Here is a 20,162-nt window from a genome sequence, read left to right as displayed (position 1 = left end):
GCATTATTTAAGATGGGAAATAACCAAGAAGGGAATAAGTTGTTTTGTGTTTAGATACATTTTAAACACCCCTAGCTACGCAGGGTAAACTTCAGGATGTTAAACTATAACTCCTGTTCTAGGATGACAACTGCCCTTATTTGCTGTCATCTGTTGTCACCCAGTCACAAGTCACATGCTCCCTTGGTGGAGACTGCAGTTGGCTATGTTGACACACATTTCCTTAGAGATGGTCTGACGTTGTCCCCATCAGGAAGCCGGTCCTGAGCAATGATGTGCAGCTGACGCAACTGCATGTGGATAGGAAGTGGCTGAAAGAGGCTGCAGGAGATCAGCATCACTGAGATGGAAAAATGGATGAAAGAAGGTGAAAGTAGTATTTTATGGACACATACAGGGCAATAGTTTCCAATACACAGTGCACAGAGCAAGCCAAATGTCATCTTGTTAGGGTTTACATCTACTTTAATTCTCCACTGAACATTCAAATCGTTTTTTAGAGGATTTTAGTGTAAGTTCACCTTTTCGAAAAAAAAGTGACCCCCCCCCACTGTTCCCGTTGCACTTACCGCTGTGGGTGATTAGTTGTCACTGCCAGCATGGGACCAACCAGAATCACTCTGATTTATACCAGAAATCCGAAGAAGAGCGGGAAGAAGTGCAAGCCTTTCAAATACCTGCACCCGCTGACCAGGGGGGGGGGAGGGTGTATGGTGTTCACCTTTTGATTTTTTTGTGAAAAGGTGAGCTTTCACTTTAACTTTCCTTATGACCAAAAAGTAGTAGATGGCTATGCAGGAAGTGTAATGTAGAAAAGTTCTATATTGTAGTCTCGTTATTGTAAAAACTTATTTAATTTAATTAACAACCACTAAGGCTGGCCATACACTATACAATTTTCTTATTCAATTTCCTTTAGATTTACCTTAAACTACGTAGTGCAAGGGCCTGCCTGACTGCATACAAATTGAAAGTGTTTAGGTTTGACCCTATATTACATGGTTTTGGTAAATCTAAAGGAAAGTTGAACAAGAAAATTGTATAGTGTATGGCCAGCCTAAGACCTCATTCACGTGTGTTTTTTAATGCGGACTACACTTCCATGCAGGAGACTCAGCGGGGTTTGTGCAAACAGCTGTGGACGGGGAGCCACTACAAAGCAATGAGAGGCTGACAGTGCCCGCAGCCATTCGTGGCTGTTCACATTACCCAACATGCAGCAGTTATCTGTGGATGATCGGCCCTGGATCAAAACTGTTTGCCTCCTGATCCGACCATTCATAGGTAATCCCTGGCCATTCATAGAAACCTCACTGTGTCCCCTGCAGTAAATCATAGTCAGCCCCCTGAATGCACTTGTGAATGAGGGCTTAAGGTGGATCTCCAAGAAAATAGCAAGTTTTAGAAGTTAGATTGGGCCTGTTCATTTACTGCTAATGATTGGTATGTAACGTCCAAAAGGATGCTAAAATTCCCAGCTGTGTTCCGTGCCAGATACAGTGTGAGCTTTTATCTTCCAGGCCTTGCTGCTGCGACTCCCCGTCTTGTACAGTGATGATAGCAGGTCTCTTATTCTGCACTTTGTCTATATAAAACATGTCTTGTATTCTTTTCAGTGAATACAAGGTGTTCTGTGACTAGAGGAGATGAAGATCGTGATGTTCATCCACCCCCTCCTCTTCAGCTTGTCCAATCACAGTACGTCTTTTCACTGCAAAGAATACAATACATTTTCTAAATGGACAGGGTGCCAAGTGAGTGACCCTCTATCTTCACTGTATGAGACTGTATGAGACAGAAAGTCGCAGCATCAGTGCCTAGAAGATTAAAGCTCACACCGTATCTGGCATGGGACACAACTGAGAGTTCTTTTTTTCAAATTTTTTATTAAACAGTAGAAAAGGATACAAAAGTGCAGCAAAATATAAGAAATACATCTACATTCGATTTACCCATAAAGGTGCAAGGGATAGAGTCACAGCTAACAGACAAACTCGTAAAACCCGTACGTAAACCCACAGAAAAATACTGCATAGTCCCCACTCAACGGGGGTAAGAGAAACAGTGGTCTAAAAGACAATCACCAGGAACATCATGAATCATGGGTAAGTATATCGTGAGAGAGAGTGCACATGTCAATACCTGCAATTAAAGTTGGTGCCCTCAGTAGGGCAATAGGGAAGAGAAAGGACCAGCAAGGCAACTGGTGAAAAAGAAAGGAGGTAGTAAAGAGGCATAAGAGAGGGAAAGTCAGGTATGAGTCAAGCTCCCAACGAGTCCCCGGCGGGAGAAGGCCAAGGATGACAAAGGGATGACCGGAAATGTTTCCCGTACAGGTGACCCCACCCCCAATCAGGTCCCAGAGCCCAGAGGCAGGCCCTGCAATACCAGGCCCTCATCCGAGAACATGAACGAATTCCAGCAGGACCACGTCTTAGAGTACTGCTCCCTTCTACCCTGTGCCGTGAGTACCAGATCCTCCAGGTCATGTATCCATTTAACCCTCTGCAGCCAGAGGGCAACCATCGGAGGGGAGGTGTCTTTCCAGCAGAGGCTAATACAGGTCTTTGCCGCATCCAAAAGGTGCCGCAACACCGAGCCTTTGTAGCGTTTAGGAGCTATGCCCGTGCAGTGAAGCAGAAAGAACGCCGGATCATCAGGGACAACCCGGTCGGTCATCCGTTGGGTAATGCGCCTCACTTCCGACCAGAACTCCTGGAGTTTAGAACAGGACCAGAAAACGTGGGACATGGTACCCACCTCCTGGTGGCACCGCCAGCACCTATCCGTCGCCTCCGGGAAGATATGTCGAAGCTGGACCGGTGTGAGGTACCAGTGTGTTAGGATTTATAATTGGATTCCTGGATCCGCGTGCAGATGGAGGATTTGAGGGAGAATCGAACAATATTACGTCTCTGGGAGTCGGAGAACGTCCTTTGCAGTTCCCCCTCCCATTTGAGAATACCTGGCAAGACAAAATCGTCAGGTGGTTGTGAGATCAGTGCATATATCTGGGAGAGCACAACTGAGAGTTTTAGCAGTCCTCCAGACCAGTGGTTCTCAATTCCGGTCCTCGGGACCCACCAACAGGCCAGGTTTGCAAGATAACTAAATTACATCACAGGTGATCTCATTTGCTGCTCAGTGATTGCAGTATTCTAGTCTGCATCCCCCAAGGTAATACTTAAAATCTGGCCTGTTAGTGGGTCCCGAGGACCGGAATTGAGAACCACTGCTCCAGACAATGATTACCAATCATTAGTGATAACTTAGCTGACCCAATCTAACTTCTAAATTGTGGTTTGGAGTTCCACTTTAAGATCTCATAAAACACATTTTAGACATTATATAAATCCACACCTAAGTCTACAACCTTCCACTACATTCTACTATTAGACCATTATATAATGTAATTATAAAGTTTCAACAACAGCTACATGTATCGGACGATAATGGAGAGGTGTTGGAAATCTTACTCGCACATTTCAAGAGAGAGTCTATAATTATACAAATACAACTCTTGGCTGTTTTTATCCAAGGGATGTGGTACAAAGGGTGGCATCCATACTTCACAAAGAACCTTCTAGAACTTTTCTTGTGTGTTTCAGGGATGCTGCCTGATCAACACTAGTGTGAGCAAAATTTAAGGCATGTCTGCTTCTCTGTGCGGACATGTTGAGGTCAGAGGTCACATCCCCCCCCCCCCTCCTGCCTAAACATAGGCATCCATGTGTTCTTTATCATATGGAAGCCGTGACAGCTCACTGACTCAGCAGTTTGCACACTTGTGGCTATACAGCTTTCAGAACATAGTAAGTTCTGTAAAGCAAGTTTAAAAAAATGAAATAAAAAGTTTATACTCGGTTGTCCCTGGAATCCTCTGGAAGAGCAGTCCCCGCTCATAGAATGTTTACATCCAAGGGGCCTGTGCGCTGTGGTTCAGTCTGTCAACCCCCTTTCAGCCTGTAAATGCCTAAGTGTGCATGGAGACATAGGCTAACATTGAGGTGCTTTTAAAGGCTGGACGAAAAAAAAAAAAGCCAAAGGCTTGTAAAATAAGTGTTTTTTAAGTTGTGTGTGCATGAAGTCTAAAATGCCCACACCAACCATTGGGTGAAACCTTTATCACATCTCTGTGTCATAGGCGAAAAGCTCCTCTCTTCTCATATCATTTACCAGATGTGCCCAGCTAATCAAAAGGGTCTTGGGAGACCTCCATAGAGATAGAATCTGCCTGCTAGGAAAAATTTATTTAAAAGTTTGGGTTTTTTGGTGGCCTACAGAGCCTGGGAGAATAGAAAGCAGGATGTGTCCTGTCACTATGGAGCTGAACTCTAGGATTGGAATGGGTAAATTGCTCATTTTGCCTCAGACATGATGAATAAGGTGATATACTTGCCTTATTCCTCACTTCTGTAGGTTTCATCCTCTTCATGCGACTGGTCCCTCAACGAGACTTTCCTTCACTTACCTGAATCGTGTCATCCTGTACAGTGCATATCTCTTTCCATCACATAACCCCAAATACCAGGATCCTTCCTTATTTTTAGACATTAGATGGAGCCATGCAAATCTTTCCTATATGCCCCATCAGCCAGATGCACATCCAGAACCGCAGTACTAATATAGCGTAATATAAAATAATTTTTTCTCTTTCGTTTATTGACAGACACAGCTCCTGACCTTCTTAACCATTGGGTTATACTGCCCCCTACAGGAGTAGGACACTAGGCATAAAAAAAGCTTGACTATGCCTATGGGCAGTTCCAGGCGGTATACTACCACTCTCAGCTATAGGCACTCAGTTTTTTTCTGCCTAGTCAGGAGTAAGGTTCCTTGCTGGGATCTTGCTCCTGGCAATTTTTTCCTTTTCTATTTAGATTTTTTCTATTTTTCCTGTGAGAATCTACAATCAACTGCTGGACTGGGCGACGGGCTGGATATTTTAAAAAAATCCAGCAGTCACCCCGCGAGTGTGCGCAGACCAGAACTTCGCGGCCCCATCCTGGACCGGGGCGGCCAGCAAGTTAAACGTCTTGCGGAGACACATTTGACCAGGCGACGATGGTCCAAGTCAGTGTTACCCTGGCCGACTGCCCCCCACTACAGTAGCGAGGAGGTTCTGTCTTGGGAGTGTTTACTCGTACGCTAGACTGGTAAGAAGATGGCTCCATCCCTCCTTCCCGGACGGTGAGTGGGGCGCGGGTACTCCCTGGGGTGGTCGGGCCCTCCGGGGGTTCATCAAAATCCCCTCCCTCCCCCACCCCCCCCCTCATTGGCTGGCATTCTACATGCCCTGTGTCCCATCTGACGGGGGCACTGTTCCCCCTCCACTCTTATGTGTAAGGCTTGGGGAGCGGGTGATCGGACTTTCGCGGGTCCGCCCTCCACGTGGTCGGACCAGCCGGTAATTTAGGCCACGACTTTGCGGCCTACTGTTCGAATGCTCCATGGGGTGGCTCTGGTGAGGGCAGCTGAAGCCGCCACTCTCCGCTCAGGCACCAGTCCTCCTCCTCCGCTGCATAGATCGTTCCCTGTTCCTTGGGAGCCGCCCGAAAATATAGGCCGCGGCTTGCGGGCTACTAGCCGGAAGCTCCGTGGGGCGGCTCTAGTGCGAGTGGCTGAAGCCGCCTCTTTCAGTCCAGGCATCCACCCTCCCCTCCGCTGCCTCGGCCGGTCCCTTCTTTCCTTCCGATCCATGCACTTGCTGCCGGGCGTCCAAAAATTTAGGCCACGGCTTGCAGCCTACCAGGCCGTGTGGTCAAGCGGGGCCCCTCCTTCTGGAGGGGCAGCGCTGTGGGGGTGGTCCTGGTCTCTGCAAGTAGTAGCCGCCATTATGCTACCCTTCCCAGTGGTGCTGTTGGGCCCTAGGAGATTTTCTGCTTGCGGGACCACCTGCATCAGTGAGGCGATGGTGGCGGGTACTCTGTGGGCCATGGAGGGGCATCAGTCGGTGCCACCTATGCGAGGCTTTAGTCAGTGTGTTTCTGTGTGGGGCCTTAATGGTGGCCCCCTCAGGGTCTTTTTTGTTTTTCCCGGTGGCACCCTCTTACCCTCCTCTGCCTCATCAGTTGCCAGATCCGGATTCTGGCATTGTCGTAGCAGACGGGCCCACCCTACTGGGTTAGTCCAGGTCCCTGACCTGTCAGATAGTGGGGATATTCCTTCCTCAGTTGTAGCTGCGCTCGAGAGGCGCTGGTTGCACACTGATTTCAATCCATGCAGGACACTTTGCAGACGAAGGGTGTAGCTGAGGCGGCTGCCTAGGTTGCCGTTCCCCTTTTTTGACAGTCACTATCTGTCTCGCACGACAACAGTGTTGCCTTCTCACTCCTATTTTGACTAATATGTCTAGATTGAATGGGAGCGTCTAAAACTTTCCCAGTACTGGCCATTGCCTTGGTGTCACAAACACTGAGTGGGTTAAGCTTTTGCAACATTACCTAGATGGTAAGCAGGTTTAAGCAGGTTCCCCTGCCTTGGCGGAGTTAGCGGACCAGTTGGTCCAGGGCCAGCAGCTTTTCTGCGATGCCTCTTTGGCTGCGGCTCCCCTGCAGGGAGATTCTGGTGGCAGTCACTTCTTCGCGCAGAGTATTTCAACTGGCAGCGTTATCTTGTCATTCTCCTTCCTCAGTTCACAGTAAAAAGGTGGTCCTTCGCCCTTCTCCCTCGTTCCTTCCAAATATCGTCTCTGATTTTCATTTGAATGAAGACATTGTGTTGCCTTCCCTGTGTTCCAGACCGAAACATTCTACGGAAATTGCCTTGCATTCCCTGGATGTGTTTCGGGCAATTCAGGTGTACTTGGCTGCTATAGAGTCCTCCTATCCACCATCTATAAATCTATTACACAAAGCACTCCCGGTTATTGAAAACCTTCACCTATTTATGCGTAAGTAGGCCACAATTCTCAAACGCTTCATCCCTGTAACCGCTTGGGAGAGAATATTGGAGTCTGCTTCGAAATCTTCCAGATGTGTAGTATGGTGTATAGGGAGAATGCATACAAAATTATGATGTACTGGTGCTCCACGCCGCCAACTCTATTTTACCTCATTCCTATTGGATTTGTGGTCAAGATAAAGGTTCTCTTTTTCACTTACTATGGCCATGTCTTAACTTCCAGCCTTTCTGGCTTTATGTTAAGTCCATGCTTGGAAAGATCCTTGATGCATTATATTTATGGAAGCCTTGTGGCTTTGTAACCATGATCATTTACTGTAATACATTGTCTGTACATTCTTTCTTTGAAATTCTGAATAAAAACATTGGAAACTAAAAGATCCTTCATGCCTCCTTGACTGACGACCCCAGTTACTACCCTCTATGGTTCCCTTCTTTAGGCATCTCTAAACAATCAAAGAGGTTGGCCAATCATATCTTAGCAGCTAGAAGTGCCATCTCTAGGTGTTGGCTTTCTACTTCTTCTCCATCTCATAATCAACTCGGAATACTATACCTATGGTTCCAGGCATGGACTACCTTACCACAATGTATAAGGCTCGGTTTCCACTGTTGCGACTTGCTGTGTGACTTGACACATGTCAAGTCGCACAGCAAGTCAAAAGTCATTCATTTTCGCCGCGACTTGAGTTGCGGCGATTGGAAAAGTAGTTTGTGCACTACTTTTGGGCCGACTTCAGTGTGACTTCCTTCTATAATGAGGGACAAGTCTCACTGAAAGCTACGAACAAGTAACACTACAGAGTCGCGCTAGAAGTAGCGCGACTCTGTACCCGCAGCAGTGGAAACTGAGCCTTAAGGTAACGGCGCCAAAGACAGGTGCACTGTATATATTCTATTGGACTGCCGCTGTCACTAATTATTGATGAAAATCAATAAAAACAGATATTGAAAACAAAATAATAAGAATAAGTTCACTTTTTAAAAAAAATAATAATAAATGCACATCTTTTTGCGATCAACAGATTGTGGGTGCAATGCAGGACATTGTGCGGCCAAGCAGATACACACTGACAGGAACAACGAGTGAACTACCACAGCGCTCAACAGCACCATTGTGGTTCATTAAAACTTCAAGCTGACAGCTGCAAAGGCTGTCAGTACTTGTAGTTTTCCATTCAAAGAACTCTGTAAAAGAATGACCTGGCCGGGCGGGGCCTTGCACTGCCACATCTTTTTTTTTTTAAATAGTGACAGCAAGTGGGGGGAGAAGATCCCCCGCTTGCTGTTACTAGAGGCAGAGAAGCAGGCAGCGGCTGCAGGAGTCGGAACATGTTCCACCCTAAATACGGATGGAAATGTAACATATTCCCAAAGGTGAACTTCTGCTTGTCAGACAAGTTGGGTCTATCCCAAAAAATTTGGGATGCCTGGGACCATTCAGAATATGGTTCTCCATCTCTTACTAAGCCACTACCCATATAACTCCTTTGACCTTTCCTAGTGAGATTTAGTCTCATAGAATTGTATTTATTTTTTATTTTTATTGAGCCTGTTCATTGACTTTTACCACTTATCCCTATATTTGAAGGATAATCGTGATTATGCTACTCATGCAATCCAGCATTTTGGGGGTTACTCTGACTTATTTTAGTTTATTGCATATTCTGTATACCAGGGCTTGACAAATTTGATTTGACTCTAGGAGCCAGCTAAAAAAAAAGTTAGTAGCCATTTTTTTGGCATAGTGTGGCTTGCCAGATCCCTGGACAAGGCAAGTAATTTCCTCTCCTTAACACTAACTTACGGCAAAGCGGTCAGCCAATAACCCTGATTTAACGCCGTAACTTCAGGGGTTATAGGGCGTTTTGTGATTGCAGCAGAATCGCTGCAATTTTGCCCACAATCTTAAAACACACTACAATTGCAAAATGCAGGTTCAGGTATCAATATTTTCAATGGCACCTAAAATCTGGTGCAGTTTTGCTGTAATTGTCACGCTATTTACTGCACATCAAATTGCATTGCATAATGCTTGTCACCCAAAAGGAGGCAGGCGCTTCTTTTGGGTGAAAAGCTTTACAAGATGCGATTTACTGCGCGACAGTTCACATCGCGTGAGGCTTGTCGCCCAAAAAGGAGCAGGAGCTTCTTTTGGGTGACAAGCTTTACAAGATGCGATTTGTCACACGACAATCATGTTTTAGGTGCCATTGAAAAAAATGGCACCCTAACCTGCAATTTGCAATCATGGGCAAATCGCAGTGATTCTGCTGCAATCCCAAAATATCCAGGTATGAATGAAGCCGGCCGGGTTCACACACATGCGATTCTGGATGAGTTTGAAAAGACTCAAGTGTGAGTTTATAGCAGTGCATTCAAGACTTGCAAGTGATAGAGCAGAGTGGCATGTGGAGATAAGTGAGGATTGCTATTGACAGGAGTTTTTGCATTGTAGTCAATGGGAGGCATTTTTGCATTGAAGTCAATGGGAGGCAGTTGTGGAGAGTTGAGAGAGCCAAAATCGCACCTGTACTGAAATTGCACAGAAACCGGATTGACACTGCGGTTTCATTACACTATATTACCAAAAGTATTGGGACACCTGCTTTACATGCACATGAACTTTAATGGTAGCTCAGTCTTAGTCCGTAGGGTTCAATATTACGTTGGCCCACCCTTTGCAGCTATAACAGCTTCAACTCTTCTTGGAAGGCTGTCCACAAGGTTTAGGAGTGTGTCTATGGGAACGTTTGACCATTCTTCCAGAAGCGCATTTGTGAGGTCAAGCACTGATGTGGACGAGAAGGCCTGGCTCGCAATCTGCACTCTAATTCATCCCAAAAGGTGTTCTATCGGGTTGAGATCAGGACTCTGTGCAGGGCAGACAAGTTCCTCCACCATAAACTCGCTCATCCATGTTATTATGGACCTTGTGGTCAGTCATGTTGTAATAGGAAGGGCCAGCCCAAACTATTCCCACAAAGTTAAGAGCATGAAATTGTCCAAAATGTCTTGGTATGCTGACGCCTTATAAGTTCCCTTCACTGGAACTAAGGGGCCAAGCCCAACCCCTGAAAAACAACCCCACACCATAATCCCCCCTCCACCCAATGATTTGGACCAGTGCACAAAGCAAGGTCCATAAAGACATGGATGAGCAAGTTTGGGGTGGTGAAACTTGACTGGCCTGCACCTCAACCCAATAAAACCCCATTGGAATGAATTTGAGTGGAGACTGCGAGCCAGGCCTTCTCGTCATTATCAGTGCCTGACCTCACAAACGCACTTCTGGAAGAATGGTCAAACATTCCCAGAAGAGTTGAAGCTGGTATAGCTGCAAAATGTAGGCCAACTCAATTGAACCCTACGGACTAAAGCCTCGTACACACGCGTCGAAATTCTGCCGAAATTTCCGACAACCGACTCCGACTTTTCGGCCGAAAAAATTCTGGTGTGCAGGCTATAACATTTTTGTCCTCCGTCAAAACACGTCCCATTTTCGTGCAGTCAGTACAGATTTCGACAGGGAAAAATCTTATGAGCAAGACTGGGCATGCTCAGAGATGAAAGAACACAAAGAAATCAAACCAACACATGACATCACTTCTGAAGTAGAATTTTGTTGTGCGGGAAAATTCGTGTGCAGTCTAGGCACATTCCAACCAACAAAACAGAACTCTGGACAAAAGACGGACGACCGGTCGGCGGAAATTCGTTGCGTGTGTACTAGGCTTAAGACTGGCACAATATAGTGTAGGTGTGAACCTAGGCACCGGAACTCAATTTCTAGTCGCCATGGCGACCTTGTCCTGGGGTTCGTCAAGCCCTGCTGTACGTCTTTTGACTATTGCTTGCTGTAATATCTGTCCACCCTCCTCAAGCTGTTTGTGCTGCTTGCTTAATTAAAACCATTTACCATTATCTGCTACTATTCTGAAATGTATTTTCTGTATCATATTATTATTTGTTTCATTATTCCTACTGAAAAAGATTTTGTCACATAGAGCAGTCCTGGGTGTCAAATATACGAAGTATAAAACACTCCTTATTTTATTGATTTTTTGCAACTTACCGTTCACTCTAATGCACTGCTATCTGTAGATATAGTAATTATTAGTAGGGAGATCCTGAGACCTAAGGGCATTTCCAAGTTAAAACACACACACATTACAATCTGGTCATGCAATTTAGATCTACCAACAGCTATGTTGCCTGCGTGACTGGATTGAAATTGGTTGGAACGTTTAGGTAGGTCATCATGTTACATGGTTTTGGTTAATCTAAAGTTGAGTGTACGGGCAGATTGTAATGTGTAGGGTGACTCTTACACTGTGCACTGTGGAGTACCTATTATGACTGTAAAAAATTGTTTTCTAACAGCCAGCAATATGAGTTGTACAATCGAGAAGGTTCTGTCCGATGCAAAATCTCTGGTGGAACGGTTACGGGAACATGACAGTGCAGCAGAGTCTCTTATCGAACAGACGACGGTGCTCAACAAACGGGTGGAGGCAATGAAACAGGTCAGTGGAGTGCCGTAACATAAATATTGGCGATGACACAAATATGTCTGCTGAAACGTCATTGTATACTCAGAGGTCACACTGATTTCTTACTGCAGCAAATTACTGAAAAGTCATTTGTGATGAGACTTTCACAATTTTGCTTGCTTGCTGTCCTGTCTTTCCATTAGTGTGTCGCTTATCTCTCGTCCCGACTGCTGCAAATCTGTCCCCCACCTTTTCACAGGCTATTGCCCTTCACTCTATCATGAATGCTGCTACCAGACTCCCCCCACCTTACCAATCATTCCGTGTCCACTACCTCTCTCTTTGCCAATCCCTCAATTAGCTTCCCTTTGCCCAGTGCTTTAAGTGGCCCAAAAGAGGTGCCGGTACTCTATTATAGCCTATAAATTTTGTCGCCCCCCCCCACCCCACATCAGGGTCCCCACAGAGCACCCCCCCCCCCCCCCGGGCTGGGCTGGGACTCCGGAGCAGGGGGACTCACTGGTGGTGACTGGTCTGGCTCTGGAGTGGGAAATATTCTTGGGGGGGGGGGACAACTGAGGGCGCAGATGTCCAAAATGAGTGTACTGTTATGCTAAGGCGCATGAAGAGGTGGCGGTATGCTCAAGAGCCATATTTGGAAATGGCGGTACTGAGTACCAGTGCATACCGGCCCACTTAAAGCACTGCCTTTGCCCAACAAATAAAATTCAAAATACTAGCCACATACAAAAGCTGGCCATAGATGGATCAAAATTCAGTCCTTTCAGCGGGGATTGTGAATTTTTGCTCGACAGAAGTCGATCGTTTAATAGACTTGGGGCTTGTTAGAAATTTTTTCCCAATCAGCAGCTGCAGCCAAAGAATTGCAGTTGCTGATCATCATATTTCAAGTGGAGAGTCCTGCTGTCAGAATACAATGTCTAAGCGGGAATCATCCCTCTATCTACCTCAGTTTGTATGAACAAAAAGAAAAACATGATCCTTCTATATCCATCTGAAGCCATCCACAACTTTCCCCCAGCTACATCACTAACCACATGCCAAAATATCACCTAAACTATCCTCTTCTCTCCTCCCAAGACCTCCTGCTCTCTAGCTCCTTCATCAGCTCCTCGCATGCTTGTCTCCAGACCTTTGTCTGAATGGTCTAGAGTTGTTAGTGGTGTACCCTAAGGTTCAGTGTTGGGACCCTTACTTTTAATATAATTATGAATTATATAGGGGCTGGGATAAAAAGTACCATTAAAGTGTTTGCAGATGACACCAAGCTATGAAGTGGAATAACCTCCTTACAAGATGTCTCCAACTTACAAGCCGGCCACGATGCACTGTTTAATTGGGCAATTATGTGTCAGATGAGGTTTAACCACTTGTCGCCCGCCCTATAGCGGATTGAGGGCGGCAAAGTGGTTGTATTATCCTGACTGGCTTTCATTTGATGTCCAACAGGATACAGCGGGGTGGCGCACTCTGACACACTGCATCTCCGATCTCGGTAAAGAGCCTACTGACGTAGGCTCTTTACCATGTGTCAAATCACAGCTGGTCACATAGTAAATAGGAAGAGCCGTTGATCGGCTTTCCTCAGTTCATGCCTGACAGGCACAAGTAGAGGAGAGCCGCAGATCGGGGGGACTGTGCTGGTAATCAGAGCATTGATTACCAGTGCAGACCCTTGGGGGGTGCCACTAGAGCCACCAGGGATTGCCCACCCATGACCACCAGGGATGCCCCGCCATGGCCACCAGGGATGGCAATCAGGGCTCGGGGACCCTTTCAGTGCCCTCACCATCAGAGCTGCCCATGATTGCCATCTATCAGTTCTGCCTACCAGTGCCCATCATTGCCATCTATTAGTGCCGCCCACCAGTGCCCATTATTGCCCACCAGTGCCACCTATCAGTGCCCACCAATGCTGTATATCAATGCCTCCTATCACTGCTCATCAGTGCTGCATATTAGTGGCACCCCATTAGTGCCTTTCAGTGCGGCCTAATCAGTGCAGGAAAAAAAAGGTATCTATTTACATAATTTTATAACCTAAACAACAAAACTTTTTTTTTTTTTTTTTTTTTAAACTTTTCGGTCTTTTTGTATTTGTGTAGCAAAAAAGAAAAACCTTGCGGTGATCAAATACCACCAAAAGAAAGCTCTATTTGTGGGGAAAAAATGACAGGTACAGTGTTGCATCGCGCAATTGTCATTCAAAATGCAACAGCGTTAATAGCTGAAAATTGGCCTGGGCAGGAAGGGGGTGAAAGTGCTCTGTATTGAAGTGGTAAATGTTGATAAATGTAACGTTATGCACTTTGTGGCTAAGAATGTGTATCCATCATGCATACTAGGGGGGAATTAATGGTGGAGAAGGATCTGGGTGTTCTGGTAGATCATAGGCTGCTTAATAGCACGCAATGCCGGGCTGTGGTTTCCAAAGCGAGCAAAATCCTTTCCTTTCTTGTAATAGGAGAGGCATGGACTCCAGAGAGAGAGATATCATTTTTCCCCTGTGCAAATCATTAGTAGGACCTTATCTTGAATATGCAGTTCAGTTGTGGGCTCAAGTTCACAAAAAGGATATCGGAGAACTGGAGAAAGTGCAGAGAAGGGCAACGGCAACCAAACTAGTAAGAGGCATGGAGGAGCTCAGCTATGAGGAAAGATTAGAGTAGCTGAATTTATTCTCTCTTGAGAAGAGGAGATTAAGGTTGCATATGATCAACATGTATAAATGCATAAGGGGTCCATATAGTGAACATGGTGTTGTTATTCACAGGTCATCACAGAGGACAATGTGGCACTCTTTACATCTAAAGCAGTGGTCTCTAAACTGCGGCCTGGGGGCCAGGTATGGCCCTTTGCTTGCCTTTATCCGGGCGTTGGAAGAATATTTCTCCCAATGATACAAGGCACACTATTCCTTCTACGCCAACAATGGGTCATAGTTCCTGTCACTGACACCAACAATAGGGTACTATTCCTACCGCTGACACCAACAATGGGACACTGTTCCTCCCACTGATACCAACTGCAGGGCCCTATGCTTCCCACTGACACAAATGAAGGTGCACTATTCCTTCTTTTGATAGCAACAATGTTCGCTCTATTCTTCTCACTGACACCAATGATGGGGTACTATTCCTTTCCCTGATACCAACAATGGGGCACTATTCTTCCCACTAACACCAACAAGGGTTTACTATTCCTTCCCCTAATACCAACGATGGGGCACTATTCTTCCCACTAACACCAACAAGGGTTTACTATTCCTTCCCCTGATACCAACAATGGGGCACTATTCTTCCCACTAACACCAACAAGGGTTTACTATTCCTTCCCCTAATACCAACAATGGGACACTATTCCTCCCACTTATACCAATGGTGGGGCATTCTTTATTCCCATTGACACCAGGGCATTTTCTACTTCCACTGGCCACAGTCCGGCCCCCTCAAAGTCTGAAGGACAGTAAACTGGCCTTTTGTTCAGAAAGTTTGGAGACCCCTGGTCAAGAGGAAAAAAGATTTCATTTCCAAATACGGAAAAGTTTTCTTCACAGTAAGAGCTGGGAAAATGTGGACTAGACTCCTTCAAGAGGTGGTTCTGTCCAAATCAGTATATTGCTTTGAAAAAAGCCTAACATTTATAGGTAAAGTTGATCCAGAGAATGTCTTAGCTTTGCACGGTTTTCCTTATAATAATAATAATAATATATATATATATATATATATATATATATATATATATATATATATATATATATATATATATATATATATATATATATATATATATATATATATATATATATATATATATTTTTTTTTTTTTTTTTTCTAAAATGATGAAATTTAGGAAATTTTCCATAACTGGAGTTCCCCTTTAATCTCCTGATACTTCAACTGCTGCGGGTGTGCTGTGCGGTATGAATGTGAGGATGAAAGGTCCCTATATAGTTCGCAGAGAATACTTTTTTTATGCCATCTGGAATCTGGGTACACATTATCACTTGTTTTGTATAAAATTGTATTGTGCTATGCTGTGTGTTTTTTGTGGCATAAGCACTGATTTCTCTTCTTATAGTACCAAGAGGAAATTCAGGAACTGAATGAGGTTGCGAGACATCGCCCGCGGTCTACGCTAGTGCTAGGAATCCAGCAGGAGAATCGACAAATCAGGGAACTTCAGCAAGAAAACAAAGGTTGGTTCCTTGACTTTTACCAATGTGCTTTAAAATACACTCAAATTTGTATTAAAGAGAATGTGTTACTGAGTCCTACCTGATGTGTTTATTCCAGTGTCCTGATCCATCCCTCCCTCATAAAACGACATTTTCACCACTTACTGCCCTGGAGTTGAAGCTGAATTGCAGCTACCTCTTGATTCATGCACAATTGTACAAATAGGTATGCTCTTGGCTGGAATTTCTGGGGTGTGCCACATCCCTAAATACGGAAGAGATTGGGAGATTCCCCTGGGGTGGGATTTTTTAGGCACAAAGTAATAGAAAATTGATATAATTAAATAGTAAGTTTATTAAACAAGAATCATAGAAACAATTAAAAACAATTGCAAGCATGAGACATTATCACTATAGCAGCAACCAACCACATAACACAAAGTCAAAGACCCGACGCGTTTCGAAGACTATGGGGCTTCTTCCTCAGGGGTGGCTTTGAGTGGTATTCGGTTGGTGTAGAATGTGATCAAAACAACATGCATTTAGAGACAAATAAGGTTTTTATGATGAAAAATGTTACAACAGACAGTTGAAAAAATACATTTTGGATAATAGTAGAAAAAATGCACTTACATGGTTTACTGTTCAGGAGAGAATAAATGCTTGCAAGATTTAAAATCAATGGATTTAACTGCAGTTTGATTGGTGGTGTCTTGGTCAATACAAAGAGTATACGGTGTACAACAGATGGTGAATCTGGTCGCTTGTCCCCCACTATGGGCAACTGGAGTTCAGGTTAGCAGAGGATCTCACTGAGAATAGGCCATAGTGGGCTAAAATAAAGAATATAGAGAGGTAGAGGAAACAAGTGGACACTGCTTGTTTTTAGAAAAAAGAAAATCTAGAGGATTTTAGTTAACGGACAAAATGGGACATATTTGAAGGTATTCAAAGTCATGATTGCCTTCGGCAAAGGACTAAAATAAAATGGACTTAATAAGCATAGGAAACGTTGGCCTACTAATTATGAGCTTTTATATAATCCCAAAATGGCTCATGCCACAACAAGGGAAAGATAATATTGTAAAAAAAAAAAAAAAAAAAAACATCTGTTGTACACCGTATACTCTTTGTATTGACCAAGACACCACCAATCAGACTGCAGTTAAATCCACTAAGTTTAAATCTTGCAAGCATTTATTCTCTTCTGAACAGTAAACCATGTAAGTGCATTTTTTCTACTATTATCCAATATGTATTTATCAACTGTCTGTTGTAACATTTTTCATCATAAAAATCTTATTTGTCTCTAAATGCATGTTGTTTTGATCATATTCTACACCAACCGACTACCACTCAAAGCCACCCCGAGGAAGAAGCCCCATAGCCTTCGGAACGCGTCGAATCTTTGACTTTGTGTTATGTGGTTGGTTGCTGTTATAGTGATAATGTCTCATGCTTGCAAATGTTTTTAATTGTTTCTATGATTCTTGTTTAATAAACTTACTATTTAATTATATCAATTTTCTACTACTTTGTGCCTAAAAGATCCCACCCCAGGGGAATCTCCAAATCTCTTCCATGCACAATAGTACAGGCTCTTCCTCTGTACTTGATGGATGGATGGATGTCAGGAATCTGGAGGAGTGGGCACTCCTAGGCAGGTTACATTAGTAGGCAAAGCATCCTAGGTAATGTCCACATCTGAGGCTGAGCCTCCATGATTGAAAGAACTGAATTCATATAAATGTAAGGGATGGGCCAGGGACAGTTAGGCTAAGGAAGAAAGCGCTAGATGATTCTGGGTGCCCTCCAGCCAGGAAATAGGCACGTTCTATGTGACTTTCTGCAGCTTCAGAGTAATCAATTCCATGTGAGCGAGGCTTGTACAACTTGGTAATACTGAAGGGGAGGCTGAAGTTCATTGTAGGAAAGTAATGGTTATTCAGCTGTAACGGTTTTCATGTTTTCTTTTGTTAATAGTTTTCATATATGGTATTTACTGTGAGCACACTTTGTTTTACATTTATAGATAATCCAATTTGGTTTGTATTTTGGAGAGAGGGAGCAGTGATGTCACGCTTTCCTCTTCTTCCAATCAGTGAACGCTTTTCATTTATTCAGAGCATAACATCTCTGCTCTGAATGGCATCTGTGCCAAGCGGCTGACCTCCTGTGTTCAGAATGCAGCAGGGCAACTACATGGCACGGGACCTGAAAGCAAGTGGAGATCACTGGAATAGCATTGTCTACTTCGATGATTTTCAGCCTCCAGGGACACTGGCCAGGTATAGTGTATTTATAGTTACATTGGTCCAAGCTGAACCTATGTATGTATAAAATATCCATCCAGGTTTCAATTTACTGTAGTATGTTATGGCTATGTTGGTCCAAACTAATTATTTTCATTACTAATTGATGCAAATACAAGTGTTTTTGTCCTTTGAGTGGCCGAGGTGGAAATTTCAGTCGTATGCCCTTTTCTCCACCTCAGCCAGTCATGGGAAGCCATGTATTCATTGATGAAAATATAAGACTTCTGAATTGCAAAGAAGCACTCAGCCTTGACTCTTTTTAATTTTGGCAGCAGACGGGAAGTCACTCATACTACTGCCGAAACACAGCACCGCTTACTTTATGTAGTTAATGCTACTACATTTAAAGTGTTACTGAACCAAGGAGCCTGCATACACTATATCTGGTCTCCCGCAGTACACAGAACATGGAAATGCAATTATTTTAGTAAATATAAACTGCTAGATACCTTTTCGTTCATTGACGGACATAGCTCCTGATCTTCATGACCATTAGTGTATATTGCCTCCTACAGGAGTAGGACACTAGGCAGAAAAGGAATCTGGCTACGCCTAAGGGCAGTCCAAGGGGATATACTCCCTCTCTCTGCCTAGTCAGGAGTAAGGACCTAGTTCCTTGCTGGGATCTCTGGTCCTGGCAATTTTTTCTGTTTAGAGAAATTTTTCTCCTGTTTTCTTTCTGTGAGATTTGCAATCAACTGCTGGACTGGGCGACGGGCTGGATAATCTAGATCCTGTGGTCACCCCGGTCTGGCCAGTGAGCGCGCACAGACCTCAGCTCCGAGCTAGGTTGGCCGCAACATAGCCCCACCGGACAGGGGCTGGCCTGCGAGTTTGCATACGACCGGGTCTCGGCCCGAGTCGGTTCCTCCTGACCGACAGCCCCCCATTTCGATGGAGGTTCTGTCTGGAGCAGTGCTTGTCTGGTTCCTGATATGGTAAATGGCGGGCGTTTTATGGTGGGCGTTGGCCCCTCCTTGGGACAGTCAGACCCTCGGGCTCCCGCCTGGCCCCCCATCCATTCCTCCGCCCTCCACTTAGGCTGAGGGGTGTGTGGGTGGTCTGGCCCACCTCCTGGGGTGAGGGCAGGGCGCTATGCTGGCGATGGGGGCCGGGGGGGGGGGTGTGCTGCTAACGGCCGGACAATTAGCTGTGCGGGGGGGGCGTGTACCTGGTGGGGGTTCCTGCCAGGGCCCTCCGTCCTGCCTGGGCCTGTCCTGGAGGCCTAGGGATCCCTCCTGAGGCCGCCATTTTGCTGTAGCCTGTGTGTATCTATGCATGGCAGCCATGTTTGTGTAGTCCGGCGGCCATTTTGCGGTGGTTTGCCATTGAAAATAGCAGCAGCCGTGACAGTGGAGCCCTTTTCACTTCCTGATCGCTGCACGTGGAGTGCAGATTATCCTGGTGGCTGCAGGTGCCTGTTTCTGCTGGGTGGTGAGTCTGGTGGGGTCCTCTCCCTCTCTACTGAGGATGGATTGGTGCTCTGTGGCTGGCAACCTGCTGGGCTGCCGGAGCGGTAGGGGTTGTCCCTTAGCAGTGTTTTACACTTTGTGGGGTCCCCCTGGTGACTCATGGAGTCTTTGGAGCACATCTCCCCATCTGATCACCTTTCTGAGGCTGCGGGGTTCCTCCCGGTTCCAGCAATCCATCCATGCACTGATGGCGGTCCTGGAGTCCTTTGTGTCCCAGGTGGAGGTGGTTTTTGGGCGACGGGCTAGCATAAAGCTTCCCCTGCCGCATCTGTCTTATCAGATCCTGAATCTGATTCATCCGCTGCGGATGTGGGTCACCCTGGGTCTGCGATCACGCGCCTGGAATCCTCAGATAGTGAGGATGATTCCTCCACATCTGCAACCGCGCACAAAAGGGGGCTGGTGGAAGCACTGATTGTATCTGCGTGAGACCTAAAAGATGGAGGATGCAGCTGCGATGAAGGCGCAGGTTCCCTTTGGCACTCACAAGCCATCTAGAGCGGCAAAGGTGTTTCCTTTCCCCGCCTATTTTGACAGAATTGCAGCTAAAGAGTGGGGGGCGAACCAAAGCATCCCCTTGGGGTCCCAAAGCGATTTACTAGGCGTTATCCCTATGAGGAGTCCCTTATTAGAAGTGGACCCTCTGGTTTCCAAATTGAACAAGGCAACCATGATTCCTTTTGAAGAGTACCCGGCCTTTAAGGATCCAGCTGACAGGAAGGCGGAGGCTGTGGCCCGCAATATGTACACTCTGGCTGGTTCAGCAGATATACTCACCATT

General features: G+C 45.4%; 1 protein-coding gene across 1 annotated transcript in view; it reads left to right on the top strand.

Moving 5' to 3' along the window:
- FGFR1OP2 (FGFR1 oncogene partner 2) overlaps positions 1-20,162 on the top strand; it is a 41,733-nt gene that overhangs the window by 2,437 nt on the left and 19,134 nt on the right. Inside the window, exons 2-3 of the mRNA XM_082256647.1 lie at positions 11,287-11,429; positions 15,498-15,615. Of these exons, the coding sequence (XP_082112773.1) occupies positions 11,295-11,429; positions 15,498-15,615 (253 nt within the window). The 5' untranslated portion in view covers positions 11,287-11,294. The remainder of the gene's footprint in view (positions 1-11,286; positions 11,430-15,497; positions 15,616-20,162) is intronic.

Source organism: Pelophylax lessonae, assembly GCF_965119305.1.
Source record: "Pelophylax lessonae genome assembly, chromosome: 4".
Lineage (NCBI taxonomy): Eukaryota > Metazoa > Chordata > Amphibia > Anura > Ranidae > Pelophylax > Pelophylax lessonae.
The sequence above is the reverse complement of the archived record's forward strand: the minus strand, read 5'-3'. Positions and strand labels throughout refer to the sequence as shown.